This window comes from Cariama cristata, unplaced genomic scaffold (assembly GCF_000690535.1).
Source record: "Cariama cristata isolate BGI_N322 unplaced genomic scaffold, ASM69053v1 scaffold17456, whole genome shotgun sequence".
NCBI classification, from domain to species: Eukaryota; Metazoa; Chordata; class Aves; order Cariamiformes; family Cariamidae; genus Cariama; species Cariama cristata.
In genome coordinates, this window is record NW_009621760.1 from 27,237 (window position 1) to 54,500 (window position 27,264).

General features: G+C 42.7%; 1 protein-coding gene across 1 annotated transcript in view; it reads right to left on the bottom strand.

Moving 5' to 3' along the window:
* Nucleotides 1-5,130: 5,130 nt before the first annotated feature.
* ABCD2 (ATP-binding cassette, sub-family D (ALD), member 2) overlaps nucleotides 5,131-27,264 on the bottom strand; it is a gene marked incomplete at its 5' end in the record, with an annotated part of 42,998 nt that continues 20,864 nt past the window's right edge. The window contains 4 exons of the mRNA XM_009702103.1: nucleotides 5,131-5,355; nucleotides 6,911-7,036; nucleotides 7,771-7,855; nucleotides 15,117-15,262. Of these exons, the coding sequence (XP_009700405.1) occupies nucleotides 5,145-5,355; nucleotides 6,911-7,036; nucleotides 7,771-7,855; nucleotides 15,117-15,262 (568 nt within the window). The remainder of the gene's footprint in view (nucleotides 5,356-6,910; nucleotides 7,037-7,770; nucleotides 7,856-15,116; nucleotides 15,263-27,264) is intronic.

Genomic DNA, 27,264 nt, shown 5'->3' on the forward strand with positions numbered 1-27,264 from the left:
GAGCAGACACCGAAGCACGTCTTAATAAAAAAAAGTGAAACTCAAACGCAACCTCGCAGCTCTCAGCTCACCTCCCTCACTACAATATAGCTTGCCTCCTCCTGGTCTGATGCCTGAGACCCAGCCTGGTCCTACAGTCCACCAGAGACCCCCCAAAAATGCATTTCTCATGGCTCATATCCTGGCCTTTACTCTTTGTCGGTGCTCTCCCTCGGAGCGGGTGCAGTAGCTGGAAGGGAGGCACAGGGGACAGGCCTTCAGTCACCCATGAGGACCTAGTTCTTAAGTGGCCACCATCACCATGGGCTCCTCAGCTGCATAACCCAGGCCCGGAACCACCACACGGTACCTCAGCATCCCCAGCCACGCAGCTGGGACGTGGCCAGACACAAGGCAGCTCTGGGTGCTACAGAGTCAACCGGTGTCTTTAGGATCCTCATACTCCCGGCAGTCTGCAGGGCTAAAGAGATTTTATTTGCAGATTTTCATCCCTAACAAAAAATAAGTCTCTGCTATTCTAGGCCAACAAGGGCACCTGATTGTAATATTTGTGACATTGATGCGTTATGCATAACTTTATCTTACAAAGACCATAACAGCAACCTTTCCTGTTGAGGCCAAGTGATGCTGTGCTACTGACACCGTCCTCCGTCACACTGCTCGGTGCCCAGCCTCCCCGCAGGACTCCCCAGCAAGGGCTGGCAGCTCTTGCCACCTTCGTGTCATGAATCAGGTCCACACTGAAGTCGATGGGCACGAGACATGAGAACCCTCACGGCAGCCTTTGACACCAGCCTGATCTAGGAATGAAACACTTCTTTCAACTTGCAAACACGCAACATCCACCCCAGGCTTTCCTACCCCACCACAGAAACGAGGGATGGGAAGGGGCTCCCAGAGCACACGCAGGCAGGTCCAGACTGCTTTGGGAATGATTCATAAGGAACACTGTAAACTCAAAGTAAATGCAACATGTTTTATTTGAGGTTGGAATAAATTACAACTGTAAAGCATAATTTATTGCTTTATAAATTGTCTGGTCTTAAAAGGCTTTAATATCAAACAAACAAAACAAAGACACATTTGATTAGCAGTTCAGTTCTCTTAAGTTTCATGAACAGCTCAGTAGGGGGATTTCATTCTATATACAACTGAAATCTCTGATCACAGGCTCATAAACGTGACTTTGACATGCATTATCATCATTCAGGTATGTTCATTTGCTTTAGAATATTGTTTTTATTGCAATTTTCCCTAAAATATCCCAGTCCTTCATTCCTCACTCAAATACAAATCCCACTGGTTTCAAAAAACTCCTTTAAATGATATGTGGCATGTTCTACCCCTGCAGAAGGAAGGCTTCCAAGTCTAAACCAGGAATGAGTCCGACGAAAAAGACTCCTCAAGTTAAAATACTGAAATCCCATGCACAAAAAATGTGTCCTCCCATTCTGAAGATTCGTGCAAAAAATCCCAATATTATCTGAATGAACTGATGTGGATACTTCCTATATTTATTGTACGTTTACTCCGTGCCTGAGACTGGTATGAATTTTGCTCAGCACCTGTACTCCTCTCGGATGCAGACCGAGGCACACCTGGGCTGCCCTGAGTCCCGGGGGATGAGGGGGTGCTCACCGGAGGTGAGGTGCACTCAGCGCTTTGCGGTACCCAGCCCTGAATGCAGAGATGCTGTGACACAATGAGCTGGATCTGGCTAGCTCCAGCTAGATATGATAGGCAGAGAGAAGGCCAAAAACTCACTTTCTCAGCCTCCCGAGGAGTCACAGCTCCTGAATGCCAAAAAAGGAATGAACATTGATGAACCCCTCTTCATTGCACCACAAAAAAGGATTCCACCGAGGCATCCTGCCCTGCTCTGACCCTCTGGCACTGCAAGGGCCCTGGGCTCCCCGTGCCGTGGCTCCAGAACAGCATCTCCCTGAGCTATTCCCTGAGCAGGGAGCGAGCACCTCTGCTCATGCGTTCCCGGCTGGGGCCGAGGCAGCACAAAATGGACTGGCTTCTGTCCTGTACTACACCACCGGCAAAACTCTCCAGAAACAGAGCTGAGGACTCCCATCTCAATTAGCCCTTGGAACAACTCAGAAAGTTTCCAGAGAAAATCTCCAGGGCAGCTTCTCTTCCAGCCACAAAACTAACTTTATTATGAGCCACCAGTACAGAAAATCCTTCTAAAACTGGCTCGGTATTACTCAGAAAGTTCCTATTTAGAGAAGAGTTTCTTCTCATACCAGGCTCCAATATTCTTGTCAAGTCTACGAGAATGTAAATAGCTGAGTGAGCTGCTAGGATATTTTATGCTGTATTACTGATTGGGAATGGTTAAGTCTATTACTGGATCCAAGAAATACATATCAAACTTCAAGGAAAATACTATTACATTGATCCTGGTGCGATTTCAGTTTTCATTAAAATTTCATCAGTCATGTACATATCTTTTATGCATAATCTCATTTAAAAAAACAGCAAACAAACTTTCTTCTACGAAACACAGTTTCCTCAGAAGATGTGTTTCTGTTGTGCCATGAGGGATGGCCAGCTTCGACCTCTGTGAGGTGGTACAGCAGATTTTAGGCACTGCACTTGCCCATAAAGGCTCCCAACAAGTCAAGCACCAGGGCAGAGCTTTGGTGGGAGGCTGGGAGGGTGCAGGGCCACACCTGGCGCTGTGCCGAATTGGGCCAATTGTTCAGCACTTTTCAGTGTCCTCCTCATTCAGGGACTGGACAACCCTGGTTTAGCTCCCAGCCACGTGGTAAAGTGCTTAATGGAGCGGTGGGGAACACTAACAAGCCTTCTTCCACCTCTGCCCCTGCCTTGGGAGAGGCTTATGGAAAGGTGGCTTTGTGTCTGCTTTGCACTAGCAGGATACATTGTAGTTGGGACAAGGGCATGCATGTGGTGTGTGCCTGATTCATCACCATCTTAGAGAAACATAACTCAGAAATGTGCAAGCCTTTAAAATCATCAGTCATCTCATTTATGCTCACCGAGAACAGATTCTTGGCTGACTTCTTTTTTTCCTTAGCAGTTCTGATTTTTTCTTTGAAGATGAGAAGGAGGAAAGCTAGCCTTCAGGGAGAAGGACAAGCAGAGACACTTGCAAATTAAAATGCATGCACATGTCATCCACTTCAGCAGTGACCGCCAGTCTGCACTTTACAACACAACATCTTATTATCTTGAACCTTCATTCCTCATCCCTTTCAAAGGTTCCCAAGAGCATTCCTTTCTGTGTCAGTGAGATGTCCCAGGGGACACTACAGAGAAAACTAATGAGAGGAGCAAACTGTTGTCACGAGGACAAGTTACAGGGTTACATTCACGCCATAGACTCTGGAGGAGCAGGACAGGGAGCAGACTTACTCCATTTTCTGGTGCAAGTGCCATACGAAGCAGGAAGACAAGCACACAGTGAGAAGGAAGATGGACTAATGGCTAGTGCACTGTCCTGGGATTTGGCAGATGGAATTAATTCACCTTCTCCTTGTTCTTAAACCAATCAGGAAAAGGAAACAGTTTATATTAACTTCAGGGTGCTCAAACATTCCCTGCTTAGCAAATACCCCCAAAATACTTCTCCTTTCTTAGTAGTTCTTAACAGATTAGGTATTGCCCTTCTCAGACTAAGCACACCAGACAGAAACCTTCCAAAGAATCACACCTCTTCTAGGAAAAAAAGAACCAGCAAACTTCAGGATTGCTACATCTTGGCTAAGGCTCATTTACCTCTCTGCAAAGCCTCTTACACCCCCTGATCTTCACTCCTGAGCTGCCCATTTGCTGTGCACTTGCAGTCAGAGACAGCAGATCAGGAGCTCTTAAATACATTCACATCTTTATTTCTAATTCACCAGGTTTTGCCTCTGGCAAGGCACTCAGGCCAGTGCTGTCTTAGGGGTTTCTGCTTCAAACACCTTCTGACTGATTGGAGACCAGGTTCCTACTAAACTGAAAAGCAGATGGGACAATGAGTGAGTGCATCTGAAAGCAAAGCTGTTAACTGGTACGTTTGCTCATGGGGAGGGCAGTGTTCAGCCACTCTACCAAAATATGGCAGGCATATTAATTAGTGGTTACAAAATGCTCTAACTTTTCACAGACCTCTATAAGTGCTGAGCATTTTAATTGGCAGGACATCCATGCCTGAGAATTCAGTGTATTGTTAGAAATGGACATTTTCCTCTCCTACAGTCCTTCCTGTCACAAACTGTCTCATGGAACAAACAAGGGTCTATATTGTGATTTTACCCACAGAGGAACTGGGTCAGAGGTGGATCAGATCCATGGAGCAGATGAATGACTTAATCAAGCGTAAACTAAGTCACTTGATGCCAGGTCCAATGCTCCATTCCCCCAACCAGAGGTCACTAAAGAGGGGTCATAATTAATCCCCCAAAGGAACTGACGTATCATGAAAGGCAAAGAGCCTCTGAAGCTATGCATAATGGCATAAAGTACAGCACAAGCATATTACATATTTAGCTCTATCCCTGCTTCTCTGTCACGAGGTCAGTGGGTTGCTCGGACAGTTGTCTTCCGGTCAGTCTATTATGTTATTTCCTATGGAAATGCAGGTAAAGGTATGTATGCGATTCAGTAGTACAAGAGTTTGGTTTTACATGGGCTGAAAGAATGTTTCTTATACCCAAATGAGGTTTTTGCATGCATCTGCATACTCACTCAGATGCTGCCTCTGCGGTGCTCCATGCCTGAGTTTCATGCCAGGTTTGCGCTGCGTAACAGGCATATCATACGCACACAGTGACCTGGTACAAGAGCACATTCTGCAGGCCAAGTCTCAGGCCAAATTTCACCTACAAAACCTAAGTGTGTTGGTAGTTTTTTGCAGTGAATCGGGCTTTCACTAGGAATTAACATAAGCTGCAATGACTAATCTTATACTCTGTGCACTCGCTTATTTTCTTTTCACAGTTTGACCACTTTCTTCCTTAATACTAAAATGCTAAAGTCTTTACATAGCATTCAGAGCATTATTTTCTGCTGGCTGTGTTTCTCTATGTTCTAAGCCTCTATCACAATGCATGCAAAGGATAATGGCTGAATTTGTAATGCTTTTAACTAAAAAAATACTTTTAAAAACATAAAACATAAATTATTTATTCCTCTTTCTCCATTGTTTTAAGCACTGAGTCTTCTCCCAAGATTTTACACAGTTCATTCAGTCTCTGCTGCATTTTAGGAATTCCTGCAAGTTGGGATTCCAGTCTCTGTTTTTCCTCACTCAGTGATAAACGGATAGCGGTGTCCAACTGCTCGAAACGCCAGCCGCCTTGTCCATCAAACTGCAGCAAGTGAGTGTGGTACTTCCTGCAGTAGAAATTAAAACATTAGTAATGGCTCAGGGAATAGACGGTTCACTTTTGCATGCAAATTTGGATATCTGTGTCTCTTTTCAATGGTGCCTCTCAGGAAGCTGAGAGTTGTCCAGTTTTGGATCACTGGGTAAGACTTTTTTTCGGTGACTCATAATCCCAGGACACTTTCACAAGGGATTTGGGTATTTCAAAGCCCGTCACCCGGACCTCCCTAGGCCAACTAGTGAAACTCAGCAGCGAGGTGCCAGCTGTAAGCTACCAGCACCGGTGTGGGCTCCCCAGCTGGGGCGGTCATCGCCTCCAGCGGCCCACACAGCCGGGCTTGCCAAGGCCCTCACCTGCAGGGATGCTGGTGGGAGCGGGCAGCAGGGCTGGGGAGGGTCTCCTCATCATCTGCTGTCCCTGGCCAAGGTGGCAGCCTCCCTCTTTCTGCCTCCCTCTCAGAAACATTGTCTGTGGCTACAGTTGCCTTCACTGCAACTCCACCAGACTCCTTCTTCTCCAGGAGCTTGAATAGCGGCAGCAGACAAGGCTCCCTTCTGCCCCAGGAATGCTAGTCCCGGTTTATTTTATTTACCTTGCTTTCTGAGACACATTTTACTTCCTTAGCAGAAAATACATTCTGGCAAGCACAGTGTACCTGATCCTACTGATAAAACTCTAGTTTGTTCAAATTACACCTCAGTTTGTTCTCCTGCATCTTATAATGTTGGTTGAAGAAACCTCCAGTCCTAAAACATGGTTCAGTTTACAAGGGGCCAAAATAAAAAAGTCTGTGTCAGACTCACCGATATTTCAGTGAGTATCAGGGTGTGTACACCAAAAATATTCAAAGGTGTACATGTAGAGTCTGTCAAGACCTGACAAGACATTTATCAGGAGGCGAAAGAGGAAGAGCAGAGTTCCCTCAGAGCTGCTGGTATGACTGTCTAATTTATCACTATAAATTATAGAAGACGAGATGCATCATAAAACAGCGATTATAAATCCCATCCAGAGAATGTGACAGTTTAATAAACTCAATAGTTTATGACATGGGATTCAAAAGAGATTCAACTCCAGGCTTATATTCACCACTTCTTGCATATTGTTCTTTGTGACACCAAATGCTTAAATCATCCCTCTATTTTTCTCCCACCAAAACCCCAAAAAATCAGGAAGCTAAGATAGCTGATTGAGACGTCCAACGTTTGTGGTCTAGAAATGCAGCCATATTTTGATTAAATTTTGATTACAGAATAATCTGGTGATACCGGTTGTGGCTGTGGTGTGGTGGACTAATTAATTGCCTCTTAGATACCTGCATGTTGCTATTAATAGTTAATAACTGAAACATTTAAAAAAAATAAGAGGGAGGAATAAATACGTGTTAAAGAATGAAAAAAATCAATGCTAAATGCATTTACATCACTATTATTGTAGACAAGTTATCTTGGAAAGTGCAGTAGATATTGACTAAACTGCCCCAGTATGAAGAATAAAGGCCAATCCACTGCCTGTCAGAAAGCTAAAAGCAAAGACCATGATAAATCCCTGAACATACTTACCAAAGAGAAGGTCTGTGTGTTATAGAAAGTAGGGATATCCCAGCAGCTTTTGCAGCTTGGAATATCTTTCCTTCAACATCAATGCTTACAGCACTCGTGCATTCGTCCAGCAATGCGTATTTCGGCCTTTCAAAAGCAGATAAAGAACATTACTCTTTTTTTTTTTTTTTTGGACAGTATTCCCATGTATGATATTTAATTAAAAGAACAACAGAAAGGAGAGAGCTATTTTTGCCAGACAGCTGTTTCTCATCTACAGCTGGAAGCTGGCTAACAACAACATAAACCTTCCATGTATCACTCAGGTGCAGAGCCAGCTTCCAGGAAAAATGGGGTTTATTTTCTGGTCCATCTGAGTACACAGTGATCCAACTTCTATTTTCTAGTTTGACCTAGTATTATTCTGTCCTGTCATCAAGCCATGCAGTAGCTACAGCCAACTGAGAAACTTTCTATCCACTGCTATGTATAGACTGGGCTGCCTTTGAACGCTTGCAGTCTCCAAAACCAAAACGTTTTGGAGCTTGGCTTTCAAACTCCCACAGTCTCTGCAACAGACTTCTGCAATATTTGTAGGACAGATGCAGGGAAGACGTTTGTGCCTGAGATGTTAAAGAAAGGAACACCTGGAAAATGTAATGCTACGTTGCCAAAAGCAAAGCTTAAGTAAGAAGCACTGCCCAAACTAAAAGCAGAGTTTGTATGAATAAATGACAAGGTCTGCAGTACTGTGCAACCATCTAGCAGTACTGCATATTGCATGGAGATTATAGTCTACTACTGCTCAAACCATAACAGGAAACCTGCAAAACTCTTCCTCATTTTCAGGTGCTACTGAAAGAACAAATCAAAATGCTTACTTATGGTAAAACATCCGAGCCATGCCCATCCTTTGTTTTTCTCCTCCTGATAAGACATCTTTCCAATCCATGATGGCATCCCAGCCTTTTAAAAAAATGCAAACAAAACGCATCAGGAAAATGTAAGTTTATGAAGGAAATGCGGCTTCACTTGCAACATCTCTGCAACCTGCAACCAAAACAATAAAAAGCATTTCCGTTGCAGAAGAGACAGCTCAGAGTTCTGGCTCATGGTTTCTGAAATACTTTAATGCCTTTCCACTGGCACTCAATTGGGAAAACGTCCCAAATATCATGTCAATTTTTAAAGTGGAATTTAACCTTTTTGGTCACGTAGGTATTGTCAAACTTTTCTTACCATCTCTTTGAAAAAACATCCTTTACTTGTGTATAACTAATCATTTTATTCTGTCATGTTTATTTTATAGAACAATTTGCTATTTCTTCTTGAAAGATGTGAGTGAAAACTGAAAAACAAATTCAAAGGAATGAAGTGTAAAAAACATGAAAAGCAGTGCCAGACTCCACTCACTACTGTATGCAAAGAATAACTGTCAGCAAACTCTACAGAAACACAGATGCAGACACAGGGATGCATTCTGTGTGCACAGACAAGCAGCTAACACCCAAAACCGCACACAGACAGGAGGATTTTCTATACAACTTCCTGCTACCCTGTCTTTAGAAATGACCCACAACTGGGTATGCTTATTTAATATTCTGCACAGCCTCTAACCGATTTTTTCTTTATCACTTTCAGATACATGCAACGAGAGCGTGATGCATTTTATCTGCAATCTTATGGCAGACTGGTGTTTCTGTGAGTGCTCTGGCATGATTTATAATTTATTCCCACTAATGAAAAACTTCAAATACCAAATTACCCTACTGAAAATAAGTTTTCAATCAAACAATCCAGATGGATAGAGTAGCAAAATAGATGAGCTTTGAAAAGGAAGAGCAGAGATGTAAAGAATATCTGATAGACATTTCTCTCAACAGATCATCTATTCATGAGACAGGCAGATGGAGCAGGGCAGAGTGAGGAAGAGAACATTTTTCCAAATCAGCCCAGAAGCACTGTAAACTAAAAAATAAACAACACAACCAAAAACTCTTTTCTGCCACTGCCCAACTAAAAATAAACATTTGCCAGAAAAGACTATAAACAAGGTCAAGCAAGGAGGGTGGGCTGTGTCATTTCTGAGATCTGAACAAGGGTGCGACAAGTGGGGCTTGTGAAGGTGCAGGAGGCCAGGGAGTGCTCTGCCCATCCTTGGTGCTACACCAGGCCTTGGTAGGTCTGAACAAAACCTCAGTGAAGCATCTGGTGAGAGGTGGTGTGCCTGAAAAGAGGAACTGATAATGCTAGAGACTGAATTCCAAGAATTTTCTCTAGGTAAAACTGTAAAATACAATGTCATGACTTTTTAATATACGTGTATATACTTAGATTAAAAAAACAGGCATGCACACACCAGAAATACATCACCCTTGGTGATTCTATTGTTTTCCCTTAGTTTCCTTCCATTGTTGTTTAAGGATCCCAGTGGGCATCCGCCCAGGGCACATACAGCGCTTTCTATCAGGGGGCTCCTAGCAAAGATGGAGTTGTGTAATGATCAACTGAATCACCATTTGGATGAACTCTCGTAAAGGGAACAGATACACAGAGGCCGCTGCTGCTGAGCAGTCCCGGTGCTGGGACCACACAGAGAGCTGGAGTGCTGCTCCACTGACACCTTCGGCTTCTGAAAAAGACTGTAAAACACCTGGAGCACCCCTTTTTGGCAAATGGTTCTAGGGGCAAGGGATGGGAATGGTCCTTCATCAAAGTCATACAAACAACTATGCTTCTGAAGACAATATTCAGGCTGCTGCTTATATTCTGTTATTTTTAAGTTGAGAATACAAACGAGCTCCAGGGATCTGGATCTGAGCTAGGGTGTGGGTGGGTGTGCATGTGTGCACATGAGCCTGGGGACGCAGTGCCTGCGTTCATACAGTTTCTTCCAGATCAGCTGGTTTATAAAGACTTATTGAAAGACAAAAAGGGAATGGAGTTCAAGAAGCATCATCTCGTCAGCAAAACCATTCTACTACTTCCTCCAAAGGTATATGGCTTGGTCTCCATTTACCAGGATACAATGGTCATCTCTGTGGTCACTTCAGCTTACATTCTAACTGAATATTAGAAGTGCATCTTGTCTTTTCCTGCTTAGCTCCCTCCCTGAACTTTCCTATTTGCCACTTGAAATGTCTCAAACAACAGACAAGGAAGGATCCATTTTAATATTATCCCTTTTAAAAATTATTTTCTAATGTCTGAACAATTTCCTCCGAACACTTACGCATTGCAACTCACAATAAACTGACTCCCTACTGTGCGTTAACAATAATGCACCTACTTGTTCCACTTTTCCTCCTGTTGACATGGCACAGGTCAGTGAAGGTCATTAGTGTTCTGAAAATATCAGGCAAGTCAGAGGCTAACATCACCCATAGCTACATCCACTTTACAAATGAAGAAATTAAATGGCTTGTTCATGAACGCAGAAGAAATGAAATGGCTTGTCCACGAACGTAGCACAAATCTCTCAGTAGGTACAAACATAATCCTGGCTTTCAGAGTCCAAATTCCTTGCCCAACTTCTTGTTACACGTAGCCTTTGATTGCACATGCTATGATGTAGATGTGATGAACACTGGATGTCACACAAATGCCTTTTGCACCAGTAAGACAAAGAGCACGTGTAATGTGCTGGGATAGAGTAACAGCAGTAGAAACACATACAGCTGTCAGCAGAAACTAGTGATAGCCTTACGATAGGAGCATTTCATTTTCTTGCACGATTTCTTTTAGAACTCTTTTTACCTCAATTGTCTGAAGGAAAAAGCAAGCTAGATTTGACAACAAAAAAAGGGTTACATCGGGGGTCTGTAGCGCTGTGTATCCTTCATCCTTGTGAATCCTCACACTTACATGCAAGACAGAGCATTCAGCTGCCATAAAAAGATACGCTTAGAAGTTCCTTTTCCAGATCTACAGTCCAATGCACCTCATCAGACATGGACTGGAGTGTTACAGCTTCACGACAGAAGAAAGGCTACCGCAGTGCACGACGGCCAGAGTCCACCCCTGGTGAGTTTTTGAACGTGGAGGCCTCTTGCACAGCATACGTCCCCAGGCAGTTTATGAAATGGAAGAGAGCCCCAGGGGCTGTGCAGGATGAATATGCAAGGTCAATCCTTAGCTGAGGAAGGAACAAAGAGACCATCAATTGCGTGAGCCCCAGCTCAGCATGACACTGCAGGGATTTGTGTCTCTGGATTTCAGAGCCACTGGAAAAGCCGGCAGAGCGCTCCAGAGTTCCTGCTGGTACCAGCAACAAAAGCAAATCCAAGGCTAAAATGATCAGATGAAAAAATCTCTGAGAGAGAAAAGGCGCTTGTCTGTGTGTTTATATGTGGCCTAGCACAAAGGTTCCCTGGACAAGACCCAAAGATATGACAAATGTGCAAAATAATGAGGCATAATTATAATCTGTGGTGCTGAGAAACCATAAACAGGTTGAACTTGTTCAGTAATGTCATCAGCCCCAACCTGACAGGCCAGGTCATGCGTTCAGCGTGGTGCTGCACGTACTCATGGCTCCTCTCATGTCAGAGGCTATCGGCAGCCTAAGGTTGCGTCACCATTGACACTTGCTAAATATACACAGATTTTCAAAGCAGGTCAAAAAGGAACCACGTTATGTATATCTACTGCACGTCTCCATGCTATTACCCATGATTTCTGGGCCTTTTCACCACCCGTACTGAATACAACCTTCTTTGCTACCCTCATTTTGTATGAAATTATTATCTTGGTAGAGCTAGCAACTTTGCAGGTGTTGATGGGGGCACCTTATTGATAATAAAAAGGTACCAAAATGGCATTCCTCTAACACCAGCAGGTCAGAAAAACAGTGGGAAGGAAATTCTGCCCCTAACAGCAAGGGGGGCTACTGTCAACAGCAACTGCACTGGGTTCTTCTAAGGCTTGGGCTCAAGGACATCCAGAATGGTGGTGGTGGGGAGGAGGATTGTTATTTTGGTGGTTTTGATGTATACTGTTGATACCAACTGAAAAAAATTTTCATGAGGGTAACACAGAAGCTAAATGCCAAACTGGGCTACTTATTCTTGCAACCATTCTATTTACTTCTAACTGGGTCAAACCTTATTGCTAGAAAAAGAGAGGAATTTCTACCATCGGCAGCAACAAGAGCAACATCAGGCTCGTGTTGGCTACTTTACACTTGGAATCTGGTGATCCTTGTACTGATGCAACATGGAAGTAATTCAGCTAAAGACAATAAAATTAGGCCAGGACAAATAAATTGAGTCAGAGTTGTGCATTTCTGGCTCCTTCTGGCTTTTTCATAACTGCTCACAGGGAGCAGAACACAAAACTGCAAAGCATCATATTATACAGGCACGACATCTGTGGTCAATTAAAGCACAACAGAGTCATGCCCTAAGGAGCCTGCTGTCTGGTAGAGGCTTAATACTGTAGGGGATAGGTGAAAGGGGCAGAGATAGAGGTAAGGCTCTGAAGGAGAAGAGGATCTACAGAAAAAAATATTGAAGAATTATATTAGATTTCTATAACTTAATGACTGACAGATAGTTAGCTTCATTCTAAGAACAGTTTATGGAAACAGTTCAAAATAGCTTGGACATATCCCATATATCCACAATAATCTGAATAACTAAAAATGGTTTCATTGATTTTTTTTTTTTTAGATGTAGTACATTTTCAAAAAGTGTATATAATATATAAATAGAAACCTTGCTGGGAATTTTTCAGCAAGACTTTTTTGTATTGGAAAATGCGTGTGTTTGTCAACCATCAAAGCAGTTTGCAAAAAGGAAAAAGATGGTTTGGGGCTTGTTTCTACAAGCTTTATATGGGATTTTTCATTATTTTGCAAAGAAAAAAGTTCCATTTTTAATAATTTTAGTTTAAAAATCTGATTCCAAGTAAAATAATAAAATAAAAATTGGAATTAAAAAATAATTCAGCTATGTATAAACAAAAATTTCAATTGTTCACTTTCAACAAGTATTTCTCTGGCTTGCTGGTTCAAGAAACCAGAATATGAGTCTTTGTCCCAGACTGGGGGAGCTCTAAAGAATATGCAAGCATATGAAATCCATGTGACGTGTCAAATCATATGTCACGGATTTCCTCTCTGCTCCTACCTTGGCACTTGTCTCCCACAAATGCCCAAGGAGAAAAGGGAACAAGTAAGTGTATTATGGTCATAAAAACTTCCTGGTATGTGGTAATCTTTTCCCCTGTTTTCCGGCTTTGCCCACTTCTGTCATTTTAGATCACAAAGTACCTAAGACACTTTTTTTTAATACTTGTTTGTGCAGAGTTTTGCACAGTGTGCCTTTATCCTGAGTAGAGTTTCAACAAAGCATCAGTGAACACTAACAACGTCCTCTAGACTTTTTTATAGATCATGTGTGTCTCGCTTGCACAGTCAGACAGGCAGAAGAGCAAGAATGGGGTCAGCAACAAATACTTTCTTTGGCACAGAAAGTAGAGCGAGAATGATCCAAACCTGTGGTTTCAGTTTGGCAATACAGAACACTGACCCTAGCCAACGGCATCTCATCCGTGGAGCCCAGTAACTGCCTCATCATCAGTTACATGCTCCAGCTGCAGCGTTATAAACCACAATTATGTGCATTCAGAGACTACCGGGGATATGGTTTTGGCCGCTGAGGGTCATGTGTTTTCAGTACATCTACAAGTACCAGCACACTATGAATGCACGCTCCACAGTGGCTTCTTGCCACTGACAATTAACTGCTCCTCCTTTTCCAGCTCTCCATTCCAACTCATCTGCTTGTTCTTCTGCAATCTGGGCACTTCACTTAGTGAAGTAAGTGACTCAAGAATACTAACAGGAATAGTTATAGTGTCAGTGTAGGGAGTAGAGGCCTTCTCTGCAATTATTCCAGTCACTGAGTTTAGCTCTCTGCCCACTTCTTCAATCCTTGTGTCACAGTACCAGATCTGAATAATAATGTGAATTAGAATGATGGCAGATTCTTATTTTCTATTGCAATTTGAGGGCCAACGGTCATTATTACATTTTTAAGAAAGAATCATTAACCCATGGAAAGATAAGAGTATCAACAGGACTGTGGCATGGAAAAGTATATGTAGGTATACAATCGCTCCTCAAAATGATTACTGCTCCCCTTTCTAAAATGTGCAGAAAAGACAGCAGATGAGTGTCCACACATACTACAAAAATAAAATACACCTTCTGACTTTTGAACAGAGCAACAGGCTGCCATCCAGGAATGGGAATTTAGACGTTGCCATGGGATTCCCGATGGCTGAAGCACTACTCTCTATTGTCAGAATGATCCTGAGAGACACCAAGCACACATGTTACAAGGCAATGCACCCAAAGCACCCTCTCAAAAAGGAGAGCTGGCAGAGAGAGGCAGGGTACATCCAGCACTCCTGATATCAGCTCCTTAGGGGGGGCTGAAGATCGTCCTCCTTCTCTCTAAATGTTACCAACTTTGTCCTATGTCTGCTTTAAAAGCATAATGATGGGCAGGAAATTCAAACCAGAGATTAGTGGCTGGTGGGAACAAAAGGATGAAAATGATTGCATGCTTGGGAAAAAAAGCCATTAAATGCTCCAGTTCCTTAGACATAAGAGAAGTCTTTAGCATCTTGACATTTACTGTGCCAGTGTATTTACACAGTCCCCTACTCTGAGGACAAACAACGCTGAGAACACATGGCAACTTAAACAACAAGTGGTAGGTGGCAACGCTGTACTGCCAGCCAAGTATCGTTTGGTTATTTTTAACTTGTTCACCCTGGTAGTGTGGTATCAGACATTCATCCTCATGGCACATAGTCTTGCTGATCCCACAAACCAGGGAGGTGAAAGCAGACCTGACTCTCTTTTCATTCACATACTTTCGAGTTGATGTAGTCAGTGACATTACAAGGTTTTAATACAGGTTACATTTTCTAAGAAAATGAAGGAAGGTCAGAGACCTCACAACACCATGAAAAGACTGGCTATTACAAGAGAACAAGGATGTTCAGCTTGGGTGTGGATTTACTGGGGAGGAGAGGGGCACTTGGCTCTTCTTCCTCCGTTAGCCTCAGAAGCTACAACCATGTCATTGTGCAGCTCCCACAACCACAAAAGGTCTGGATCCAGTTTTGCCAGTTCAGTAAGTAAAGGTCAGTCACACTCAGACACACACATGAGGAATGGATTTGGTAAAGCTTTTCACAAAAATATGCATTTTACCTCCTTCTCTTTGAACTATGTGGTACAGATGAACCGTATGCAGGATACACTCCAGATCTTGATCTTGGTAGCCTTTCTCATGCATGTCATCCACTGAGTCTGGATAGATGACTTGATCACGTAGCGTTCCAATGGACATGTAGGGCCTGAGAAACAATACAGAGAAATCAGTAATCTGGAGCTGGCTCCAAGCGAGTGTATCTTGCTGATGCTCTATGAGCAGAGTACAATGCTTTAAACACCATGTTGCTAAAACTGGATTTATCTGTGGGTGATTGTGGGTGAATTCTGAACTTACCCCAGGGAAAATATATTGTTTCCATAACAGTTGATTACAGGGTAGCAACAGAGGTAGTATTAGCATGAAAACAAAATGACAGATTAGGCAGAATAAACATCCACTGTATAGCCCATTCTGAATGCTTTCACTTGGAATCAGGGAAACTCTATTTTGTATTCAAGGTTTGGTACACTTAGAGATTTAGAAATTGAATTACACACTCACATGTTAAAAGTAAATTGTAACAAAACCGTTGCAGCTCAAACCAGGAAAAACTCCATGGTGCAGCAGGAGACACCCAAGTCAGGCAGGAGAGCACTGAAAGCCTCCTTTGCACACTACTCTTCTGGACTGCAGGACTGGGACTGGTTGTAGCTTAGCTGGCTCTAGAAGCCAGTGTAACACTTCCGAATTGCAAAAAAGCATACGTTTGAGAAGCTGATCAGCTTAAACCTCCCAGCATCAGCCTCCTTTGCCAAGCACGAGGCTGAGCTGTGTGTGAAGCAGCTTCTGAACCACCATGTTCCCAGACCAGGTAATACCATCCGTCTTACTAAAACAAGCCATCTCCACTTTGGAGCCAAAGTCTTTAATTACAGCCATGTCCCTGGAATGGCTATGGACAGTCTCCACAATGCCATGAGCTGTGCCCACGTACCCTCTGGCACAGCCCAGGCCCCAAAAATCCTCATCATCTCTAAACAAAGTCAGCTCAAAGAACAGTTTTACAGCTCTCTAAAAGATACCAGTCCATTCAGGCTAGGATAGCAAAGGCAATCTAAGACACATCTATTTGACCATCTCTTTTGCTGCTCTTGTTCTATAGATTTCTTGTGAAGGTCAAATATCCATCCTGTACCACAGACGCTGCTGGTAACTCTTGGAAGCTGGAAACACCCCAGGAATGACCTGTGAGATTTTGAGTTTGGAAGGGAAGGCCAGAGCCAAAGAACAGTCCGGCTCCAGACTCTGTCCTGCTTCTGTGCCAAGAGTTACACTAACTCCCTCTGGGCTTATCTGCCAAAACAATGCTAGTCTTATTAAAGCTCTGGTGCCAGAGAATGATGGCAGAGAGCAGCAGTTAAAACTGGGCCACCAACGAGGAGGCTTCCAGGCAGCTTGCCCTTGCCACTGAGAACTGCTTCCAACAACTTCACAGTGCATTGACGAGGGGTCAGTTTTCTTCCCCGAAGAACTCCGGACCTGCGTGGTGGGAAGGTCTCAGCCATGCAGAGGCTTTCCTTGACAGAGATGTCTCATGCATTAGCAGATTTCTTCCCTTCCCTTGGAGGTGTCACTGCAGAAGGGGTGGATCTACCCATTGTTATTCTGAAGGTTCCTAAACTACATCACAGAGTAATTTGAAGAAATTCATAATGCAACAGATACAGAATTACAGAACTAAAGCTGCAACATGAACTGAAAGCCACATTCAAGCTGGCGTGAGCTGCATCAGTTTTAGTGCTGCAGACATCCATGGTGAACTGTCTGTACCCATCCGTGGTTAAACTACCTCCCCCACCAGCTGAGTGAGGGTGGGAAGGGATCTGAACTGCTCACAAATATTTGGTCATCTCCCTGCTGGGACAGGCACCCAGATGGAGCAAAACCAGAACCACAAGCCAAATACAAGCATTGCTGCTCTTCTTTGCTCATTGTTCTGCTTTCTGCTTATTGTGGGAAGAGTGTTACTCTGGGCTGCTGCATGAACACTAGCATCAAGTGCAGTGAACCATTTACATTAATGGGGATATTGCAAAACCTCAACTCTAAACATTATGTAACTTCATGAAGTAACAATATATTACATTTCCATAGTGCTCTCCATCTAAAATCCCAAAAGGCTTTACTTCTTGCATATGTAGAAATCACTTCACTCGCTCCAGACTGCTGCCATCTCTGGAACAGAAGACAGCAGCTCCACCTGGGCTCAGAAAAGTTTAAATCAGGTTGCGCATAAGAGCGTGTAATTTAGGTGACGCTGCAGGTAAGGGTAGGGAGGCCAGAGTTACCTATCATATAATTTGTCTGGGGTTTAATACCTTACTCTTGTGAAGTATGATCCTGTAATGGCCAGCAGCTCTGAGATTTAACCTACAGCACAAATGGGAAGGCAATGCTCAAAAGCCCTGTGCCAGGACACTTGTTGCCTGTGCCGTTTATTGAGTCACCAGCACCGCTCCCTGGTACAACTGGATTTTCCTTGTGGCCTCCCATCTAAACACACAGGTACTACCAAGCACGCCTCTCCCCACCTAGTTTTTAAAAATGAAAGAAAAGCCCACCCTGCGGTGGAATAGCAAACCCCAACAATTACTGACTAACTAGCAGAGAGGAAGAATGGCTTACTGTTACGGGTCTGTCCCAGGAGGTAGCAGAGCACGTTCTGCTTCCCCCATCCTATGGGGAGCCACTCATGTCCTTGCGGGGACACTTCATCTTGCTTGGCGTGAGATGTTTCATTTGGGGCTCCAACTCTTGACAACAAAGACAGGCACCTCTGAGGTTGGTTTATCCCATTTATTTTAGGGTGGGGGTGGACTGCCTCCTGGGGGTGTCTTCTCCCTCAATGGGGGACAGAGTCCAGACAACTAACTTAGATAACTAACTTCTAAAGTGCTAAAGTTAGATGAGATCTCATCTAACTCATACTGTTATAATCTCATACTAAACCAGATCTCTCTATCAGTAACTTGAAGAAAATAACCTCCTCACCTACCATGGGTGCCACACAGTCAAACACACTAAAATATGTTAAACATCAGATGTTATTGTAATTGAGGTTACACGTGTGTAATAGCTACACATTAAGTAGTAAGAAGTATGGGTAACTGGATAGAGCAACGGTGAAATTTTGGCTTTGCCGGTAAGCTCCTTGTTCAAATACTGTTTTCATTAAATTTTTAGCAGTTCAAACAACAAAACCAGTCTTTTTTTCCTGAAGTAATACTCGAGTTTAACTGGACTTAATTGATTTCTGATGGAGTTTTTCCTTTCAGCCAGAGTGTCTGGGTCCCAGTCTCAAAGAAAGCACTCTTAGAGACTCTGAAAGCAACTCCTCTGCTGTGCAGAGGTCATGTCTTTGATGGTAATAGCTCAGCAATTGTTTTCTTTCTTTCTCTGCCCTCTGAAAAAAGATTCCTACACTATTTGTTGAGAGACAGGATTTAACATCAGGTATTCTTTTTTAAAGCTGTGGTATCAAACCTCCAGAAAGCTAAGAAAACTTACTGATTCTTGCCTGGTTTTCAGGAATTTCAAGGTATTTGTTGGAAGAGACATTTTCAGTTCTCATAAACTGATCTTTTTTCAGTCAGTTTGATGGTTTTATTGCATTGCCAATTTCTGTTTGGTGCACTTAGCAGTTCACTCTGCAGAACTGTAACTCCATTCTGCTAGTAACGAGTCATCATCCCTAAGGCTTACGGCTTCCCCCTTGCAGTGCAGGCTTTAAAGAAAGATGGTATCAAGAGGTGCTGCAATCTGAAGCCTGTGGTATGGACAATTCCCCAGTGCCCTACTGATACCTGACGCGGTGTACAATGCTCTCAAAATATAAAAGAAATCATATGGGGAGGAAGGGCAAGTGTTGCCAATGATATGGTCTCTTTATTGCAGTTAGCTTTGGGGAGGGAGAAGGAGGCAGGTGCTACGAAACATATCGGAGTACATACCGGTCACTCGTCTTTCCAAACAGAGGACTTACACGCTGGAGATGTTAGGCATAAAGAGAGATATAATGCCAATTCAAAGGGATTGTAGATTAACACTGCACATTGTAACCAAGCAGTACTAACACCTAGTAATTCTCTGATGTCTTGAAGAGCAGAAGGCTTCACTCTTTTGGGTAGCAAGTTAAGAAAGATGACTTGCTGAGATGTCAAGAAATTTCTGTTCCAAAATCAGAACAAGCCATATCCACTTGAAATGTTTACAAATACTTCCTGAATGTATTCAAAGGTGTTTTCATCTTCCATGCAAAATAAACTGTGCTGACAGAACTGGTAACCTGTTCCGACATCCATAATATTATTTAAAAAAATTATAGCAACTAATCAATATGCGCTTTGAGAGTCTATAAAGCAATCTGAATGGTCAGAGTCTTAATTATAAGCACTCTGGAATAAGAAAGGGGCCAAGAATATATCTTAATTCAGTGGCTGGCATCAGAAGTTAAGAAGTCCAACGTAAGTGCCCAAGGAACTGCTTCCACGTACAGCCTGGAGCTCACCTCGCCTGCCTTGGCCCAGGCTGTGATTAACACTTCCTCCACGGAAGGTAAAGTCTATAAACATGTGGCTTGTAATTCTGGAACCCATCTGCATGCCCCCGACTGAGCAATCAGGACCTGACTTGCCATTTGCTGTCCAAGTGTGTTTGCAGTAATTATTGCATTATTATTCTCACAGATATGCAAAGTTATGTGGGAAAATTATGTGCAATGGAACTATAAACTCTTGACTGACCCATCGTCTAAGTTTCTGTCTCTGGCTGACAAGATGCCTCTCTAATATACCCAAGTGAGAGAAAGAAAGGGAACATTACACCTAGGATTCTCCTTTTCAGATAAATTGGAGCTTGGATTTTCAAAGGAGATTGGGATGGCTTCAAAGGGCAATTCAGAGTGCTTGCTTTGACATCTAAAATAACGCACATCCCAAATTTAGGCACTTCTATTTAAGATGGTGATACTGGAGCCCAAGCTCCAGCCATGGAGGTATCTTCCTAGGAAACTTGGAAGATCTTAAGGAGTCAGTGCTTGCACTGAAGAATCTCCAGCCCAGAAAGCCAAGGGCACTGCTCACACCTACAGCTGTGCCCAAATGCTAATTCCCCAGAAGGTCCAGTACAGCACGGAATATGAAAGCAACACTTTTAAGTCCAGCACAAAACACTGCAGCTACTAGACATGCAAGACGAGGGGCTGTATGACAAGCTAAAAGCAAATCTCTTCCAAGAACTGGGTTCAGGCTTCCAAGCTTGCAGGGCATCAGATTCCCATTTTTCTAGGCTAGCGTCCAGGGAAAAGAGGAGTCAAAGGGAAGGCACCTTCTAATCTTCCCACTGAAGCAAGGAAACTGCTGCTAAGAGGCAGGAATCATGTGTCTGAAGAGAGTTATTGGAAAGAGCCTAATTATATACTATACCAGTCAGAGTCCTCAATTGGAAGGAGGGAGACTTTAGTACCAGTCCTTGTGCCATACATTATGTTATTCCTTTTTTCCCCAGTGCTCTTTAATACAAAACGCAGTAACTATCCTAATCCTTCAGTAGCACTGTATAAACATATTAAAGGGGGTTCTAATCTTATTTAGGTGCCTGCTCTCAGGAGAGGGCTTGTTATAGATAAAGGGGTTTAATGTTTAGCTCTCAGTTTGGCACCTAAACTTCACTAAGAGGCAGGAGTTCAGACATACATTTATATTTAGAGATTCCTATGGATTAACTCTAGGTGGCTCCCTTTACCCACTACACAATTTTTTTGGAAAATTTTCCAAAAGCCCTAAATCTCTGCCTGACTATCTAGGGAATCCACCTATATTTAGAACTTTCCATCACCTTGCTGGTGCCAAGATTCTAATTTTTAGGTGCTGTAATACCTCGGCTGGAATCACCTCAGCAGAACTCCGGCTCTTGCCATGCTCTTGATTTAAGTCAATAGTAAAAATTCCATGGTTTTCAACAGCAGCAAAGCTTGATCAACAGTGATGCTCAAGAAATGCCAACCTCCACTAAGTAAAGTAATCTGGATTCCTAATAGCCCTTTGATGACATTAATAAAATAAACAGCAAAAAACTAATGATGGCACCACCACAACTTCGAGAAAAGAAAATGTCTTGAATGAATGTGAATGTTCTTTTTAAGTAGTGTTGCATCCACTACTCTCATACAGATGGTGGTATCACCAAAGAGTTAAAAAATAATAAATAATGTAATATTTAGCAAAATGTTAAAAAAGCAATAGTCTCAATTTATTGCATTGTATCTAGTTCTAGGGATTTTAAGGCCAGTTAAAGTTTCAGCAACCCTTCTAAAGATATAAATAATTGATCTCTCTTTAAAATACCCTACACTGAACTCTCCTCTCCACTTATACAGAACTAGCCATGAACATCCTCTAAATATTTCAGACAGATCAGTTACCAGAGCGGAACGTAATCAGCTCACAGCCATTAACATAGTTAACAGGAAATGAAATGCACAGTATGAAAGGCTGAATTCTCAATGCATATAATTAGAATCTGATATCAAAGGCTGAAAAATCACACTAATCACCCATGTGGCTTTCTTTGCAAAGAAGCTATGCATATCTCTGCAAGAAAATAATCTGGGAGGAAATAATAACCAGAAAGGTAAAAGAAGTCTCTAATTTAAAGTGCTATTCATGCTCAGGTATCATCTCATCTCAGGATGTACCTAACCACCATCACCAAGGTCACTTACAATATAACCAGAACTGGACAGATGGCATAAAAGTTTAAGGTGAACAATTGACAAAATTATCCCGTTCAGTCTATTTATATCTTGCGATAGGCAGAGACAACAGAAAGAACACAAGAACACATGTATAATTAAAAACAAAACCCAGACTATTTCTACAAAATACAACCAGCTAATGCAATCTGAAATAATTATACCTCCTGCAAAGAATCAAATCAACCAGCCGGACAAATGAAGGAAAAATACTCTCCTTTTCTTAAACATCCAATTTTTGTAGGCCCAGTCTTTTCATACCTCTGGCAGTTATGACAATAAAAGGATTATTTGGATGGATGATCATGAAGATTAACGAATTGAAGAAAGACCAATGAGCTGTTCTGGACAAGAGTGTAGCCTGTCAGTCCCACCAGGCATACCCTCACCTAAGAGGTGTTTCTGATTTTTATCACAGCAGTATAACACAATGAGCAAGGCAGTTTCCCTCTTTTAGAGAGATCCCAAATTATTCATGGTTTTGCAGATGAGAAGTGACACCTTACTTCTCAGAGAAGAGGAATTGTAGACAGTGAAGCCCCTACAGCAGATGCTGCCTTTGGGTTTCTACAAGGCTTAGTTGTTCGTGGCATCATTTTTTCCATGCACTGGGATATGAATAGGCAAGTAATAGTATTGCCATACTATGTCTCCAGCGAAACGCCCTGCCAACAAGAGAGGTCACACACTGCAGTGACTTCCCTCTCTAATCCTCTGTGAAACACTGTTTTACACAGGACAGGACATGACGGCACAGAATACAGAGATGCACCATGTATATGGATATACAGAACATTATTATAGCCATTTTATAAGCGTTATAGGTACCTGAAGTGGCCACAAGGAAGCTGTAGTAATTTCTAGCAGAAACTAAAATTGATAGCACATAATTAATGCACAATGTTAGGCAGATAAACAAGACTGGAAAAGTCTTCCCTCTTGGGAAAGACACGCTCCCATCTAAGCTAGGCTAGTGCACACATGCTGAACTGCAGAGAAAAACCCACCTGCTACATGCTCCCATGAGACCATGACATAATTAATGACTCAAGAACAAAGAACTGAAAATCCAGTGCTCTAGGACTACTCAGCATTATTGGCAGAAGAGACTCATCTCACCTAAAAGTCACTCATCCAAGTCTCAGTCAGTCACTCCAGGCTCTCTTTGTAGTCAACAGAGTCCTCTAGTGAACTGGCACCTCCAGTAGGTCTCATGTGTCTTAGATGTTTGTCCTTGGACACAGGACAAACAGCTGCAGTGATCTGAACTGGAAGACTACTGTGTATTGAGGAGTTAGCGATCTGCCTAACAGTTGACCTGAGTGGGCATGGGCCTGTGCTATACTTTGCTGAACTATGTTGGGGTGTGCTGCACATACAACTTGGCCTTCAGGCCTGTGCTATGCTGCACTTATCACATGGCTGCAGGATAAACTTTGCCAGCTAATCATAACGGAGGAACCTGCAAGCAGCTCCCACTTGCCACCAGCGATTACACCACCTGTGTGTCCTTGTCTTTATCTTGAAGTGAAGCAGCACGTTCTCATGCTAACATCCTTTTGTTTGACAGTAGAAATGATAAATGGAATTGTTTACTTCTAAGAAAATCCTATCGGAGCACTAAACACCATAATGCCAACAAACCTTAGCATGGATGGGATCAAGTGCAGCATGCCACGCTGTGACTAGAGGTCTGTCTGATGCTGCGCAATGCTGGGTTCCTAGCATCTCATGGGACGTAAGTGCCACAAAGATGATGAAGGGACTGGAGCATCTCTCCTATGAAGAAAGGCTGAAAGAGCTGGGGCTGTTCAGCCTAGAGAAGGGAAGAGAAAGCTCAACGGGATCTTATCAATGTATATAAATACCTGAAGGGAGGGTGCAAAGAAGATGGAGCCAGGCTCTTTTCAGTGGTGCCCAGTGACAGGACCAGAGCCAATGGGCACCAACTGAAATAGGGAATGTCATCTGAGCATCAGGAAACACTTTTTCACTGTGAGGGTGACCAAGCACTGGAACAAATTGTCCAGAGAGGCTGTGGAGTCTCAATCCTTGGAGATATTCAAAAACCATCTGGACATGGTCCTGGGCAAACAGATCTAGGTGGCCTTGCTTGAGCACAGGGGTTGGACCAGATGGCCTCATGAGGATCCTGCCAACCTCAACCGTTCTGTGATTTTGTGATTATCTATGCTATCAACTTATTCCTTATCTCTAATAAAAGGAATTTTAATTAATGCATTACAGAGTTTGAATACCTTTCTTACTGGCATCAACAATGAACGCTTTCATTGGTGCATTGCAACAGCGATTCACCCTCCGGAGGCAGACAGTTCAGTCATTATAAAGCTCACACAAGAATGTCTAACTTTGAGCTCCCTAAATGAACACAGACAAATTCTACCTTTGGTGTATGAGTTGGCAGTTTATTGCTTTAACTTTTTGGGGTTGGAGGTTGAACACTTACATAAAAAAATGGCTAATAGTCTGCTTTCTGGAAGGTGGGTAGTTACTAGTGAATACTGCATTGGCTCCAAGAAATGCAGAACAGAATCACCGTGCTGAATAAAAATTACGTTTACCTTGGAAACCACAGTGAGTTGGAGGAAGGACAGAGGGCAAGATCCTCAACCTGCAGGCCGGTTGTGTCTGAGTGAGCAGACCATGGAGAGGGCTGAAGGTCCAGTTCACCTTGGAGCTGGGACATAGTTCTGGAGCCCAGGGCACAGGGGTAGGCAAAAGGCAGATCCTATAGTGCATGGGAAGGACTACCACCTTCTCTTCAAGAGGGAGGTGGTGGCTCTGTCTACTATCCGGGTATTTAAAAGCATGGGGCACTGTAATGAGTTTCTGGTTGAAAACTGTAGTAAGAAGGAGAAGAAAGGACTTCTTCCCAGGGAAGACGGTACAGTTGTTATTAGAGCTTTCAGCTGTCCGCCCCTCACAAAAGCCAGCATCCTTTCAGTCTTTTCATATCATGCTTTTTATCTTGGGCAGGTTTTGTAGTTTATTTTTCCCAGCGCTTCCCAGCGCTATGTAGCCAAGTTGCTTCTCATAATTTAATATGCATAAGACATTTGAAGCATGCTTTTTGACATTCCTAGGTAAAACATTATTGAAATAGTAAACATTTGCCATTCTGTTCACCTGTCAAAGATCCTGTGCCGCACAGTTACAATGTAGGGCATTAAGCTGGAGGTAACTGCTCAAGCTGGACATGGTAATGGCACTGCAGAAACCAGGTCATGTAAATGCAACCACCAGATTCCTCCCTAACATGGAAGTTTGTCCATACCACTGCTAAGTTACACAGCAATGTCAGCTAACCTGTAGATAATTTGTTGAAAAAATTTGTTAATTTTTTCCCCTGGCACTGCTATCAAAACTAAATTTTAAAGGCAAGTGAGCTGTTTGTCTCTGCAAAATGAACCTAGCACAGATTAAATAGATTGTCAGCTGTTTTGCTGGATGGATCCTATAAATATCAGCCACGTACTCAGTTCTTACAATCTATTTAGTGACTTCATATTCATAAAATGTGTGTCAAGCTTAACCTGACAATGTACTTTAAAAAAATTTCAAAGCCTACTTTTACCAGCTTTTAAATGAAGTTCCATAAATGGTCTGGCACACACATGGATGCCTGGAAAGGTGGTACAGGCAACATGTAATTATTGGTGCTGAATGAGGACTTCTGATATTCAAAATCCTACCAAAAGAAGCAAGTGGGAGGCGGAGGCATTGCAAGCTTATGCTGGCAAGAACATGGTGTCCAAAATACGTTATGAAACACAGAGCAGCTGATTGCCAGAGATCCTAGCAGAAATATTCCTGCAACTGGGCATCCTTGCAGACAAAAATTTAGCTCTTCTGTAACATCGAGAAAAACATCTCAAAATAATGTAAATGGAGGAAGCTCTACATATTAGTGACACTCAATTTTGTGCAGGAGCCAAAACAAGTTTTATGTGCTCAGTACTGAAGCAATACTCAAAACAGGAGGGATGCTGCTTTGATTACAAGAATGGATTTCACCTTTTAGTTGCATACACATCATGGTATTTAATCAGACATGCAGCTGACAGCACTTCACCTTATACCTCTGTGCGTCTGTCACTTCGTAGGCATGCAATGAGTTACTGAGTGGATCTTGATCTTCTGAATTATCAAGTTCTTGTATGGATCACAAATAAAAGGTACTTGGCTTCCACCTAGTTAAGTGACCACATTGTGCTTTAAGTGAAACATCTCCATTAGCCTGGAGAATGAAGTCTCTCCCTCTATACAGAACGTGGTAATAATAGAACCTGCTTCAACTGAGAAGATCACCAGTAGATAAGAGACTACTGAAATCTCTGTACCAAATCAAGCCTGGACTTCCCTGGCGATTCAAACTTGTTAACAAGGGTCTTCATTTGTATCAAATGTGGTACCACTGGCTGCCGTGCTTCAGACAACTGCCCACTAGGAAATAATGCACTAGTCTCCATATAAAGTAAAAGTTGAGCATGTATCAACACATCTCAATTCCTCACTCACATTTAGTCCTCTTGGTATCTCACATTGCCACAGCTTGCTCCAGACATGCCTCCAGTCTGAAGGGACTGAGGGACCAAAATCCCAGAGCATGCTGCAGTCCTTCACGAACATCAGTTTAACTGTAGCCTTTAAGTATAGTGTTGGATTTATGTACATATATTTTAAATCTAAACTAAACCCCAATGAAGCAAGCTGACTAAAGCCTTCAGTCTGGGATTTCTGCAATGCTTTGCCTAATAACAGAAAAGACTTGTAAGCTGTGCTTTAATTAGCTGACTCTTGTGTCTGGCCAGTAAGGAAGGCACCTTGCATGGCTTGAGAGGGAGTAGCAGCTAATCCCTAAAGCCATTTTCCACCTCTGACTATTAGCATACGTGAATCTTGCTCACAATGTGCTACCAAGAGGTACTGTCATTACTTGTGATCAGTCAGCACACAGACCTAACTAAACACCTTCAAACTTTACAGCTGTGAGTGAGCCTTCAGTGGAAACAGAGAGGTCTCCCAGGGATCATGGCAGCCAAAGCTTCAACTAACCTACAGGGTAGCAAGACAAGAACTTTTCTGTTTGAAGCGAGACAAGATAGGACTTCCTTCAATCAGGAAGGAGAAGTGCAAGCATTTCTATATGAGTCCCAGTAAGATGAAATGGGAAAAGCTGTGCCCTGGCTGAGGGGATAGCCTAACAGCTCTCTCAGATGCAAGGTCACACTTTTTAATGAACAGCAGAACACTGAATTAACCTGTCTTTATTGGATTCATTTCAAAAAAGAATAAAGAAGATACAAAGTAGCAGCCAATTTGTTAAAGCAAATCTATGTCAAAATAGTATGCACAACTGAACTATGTTATGT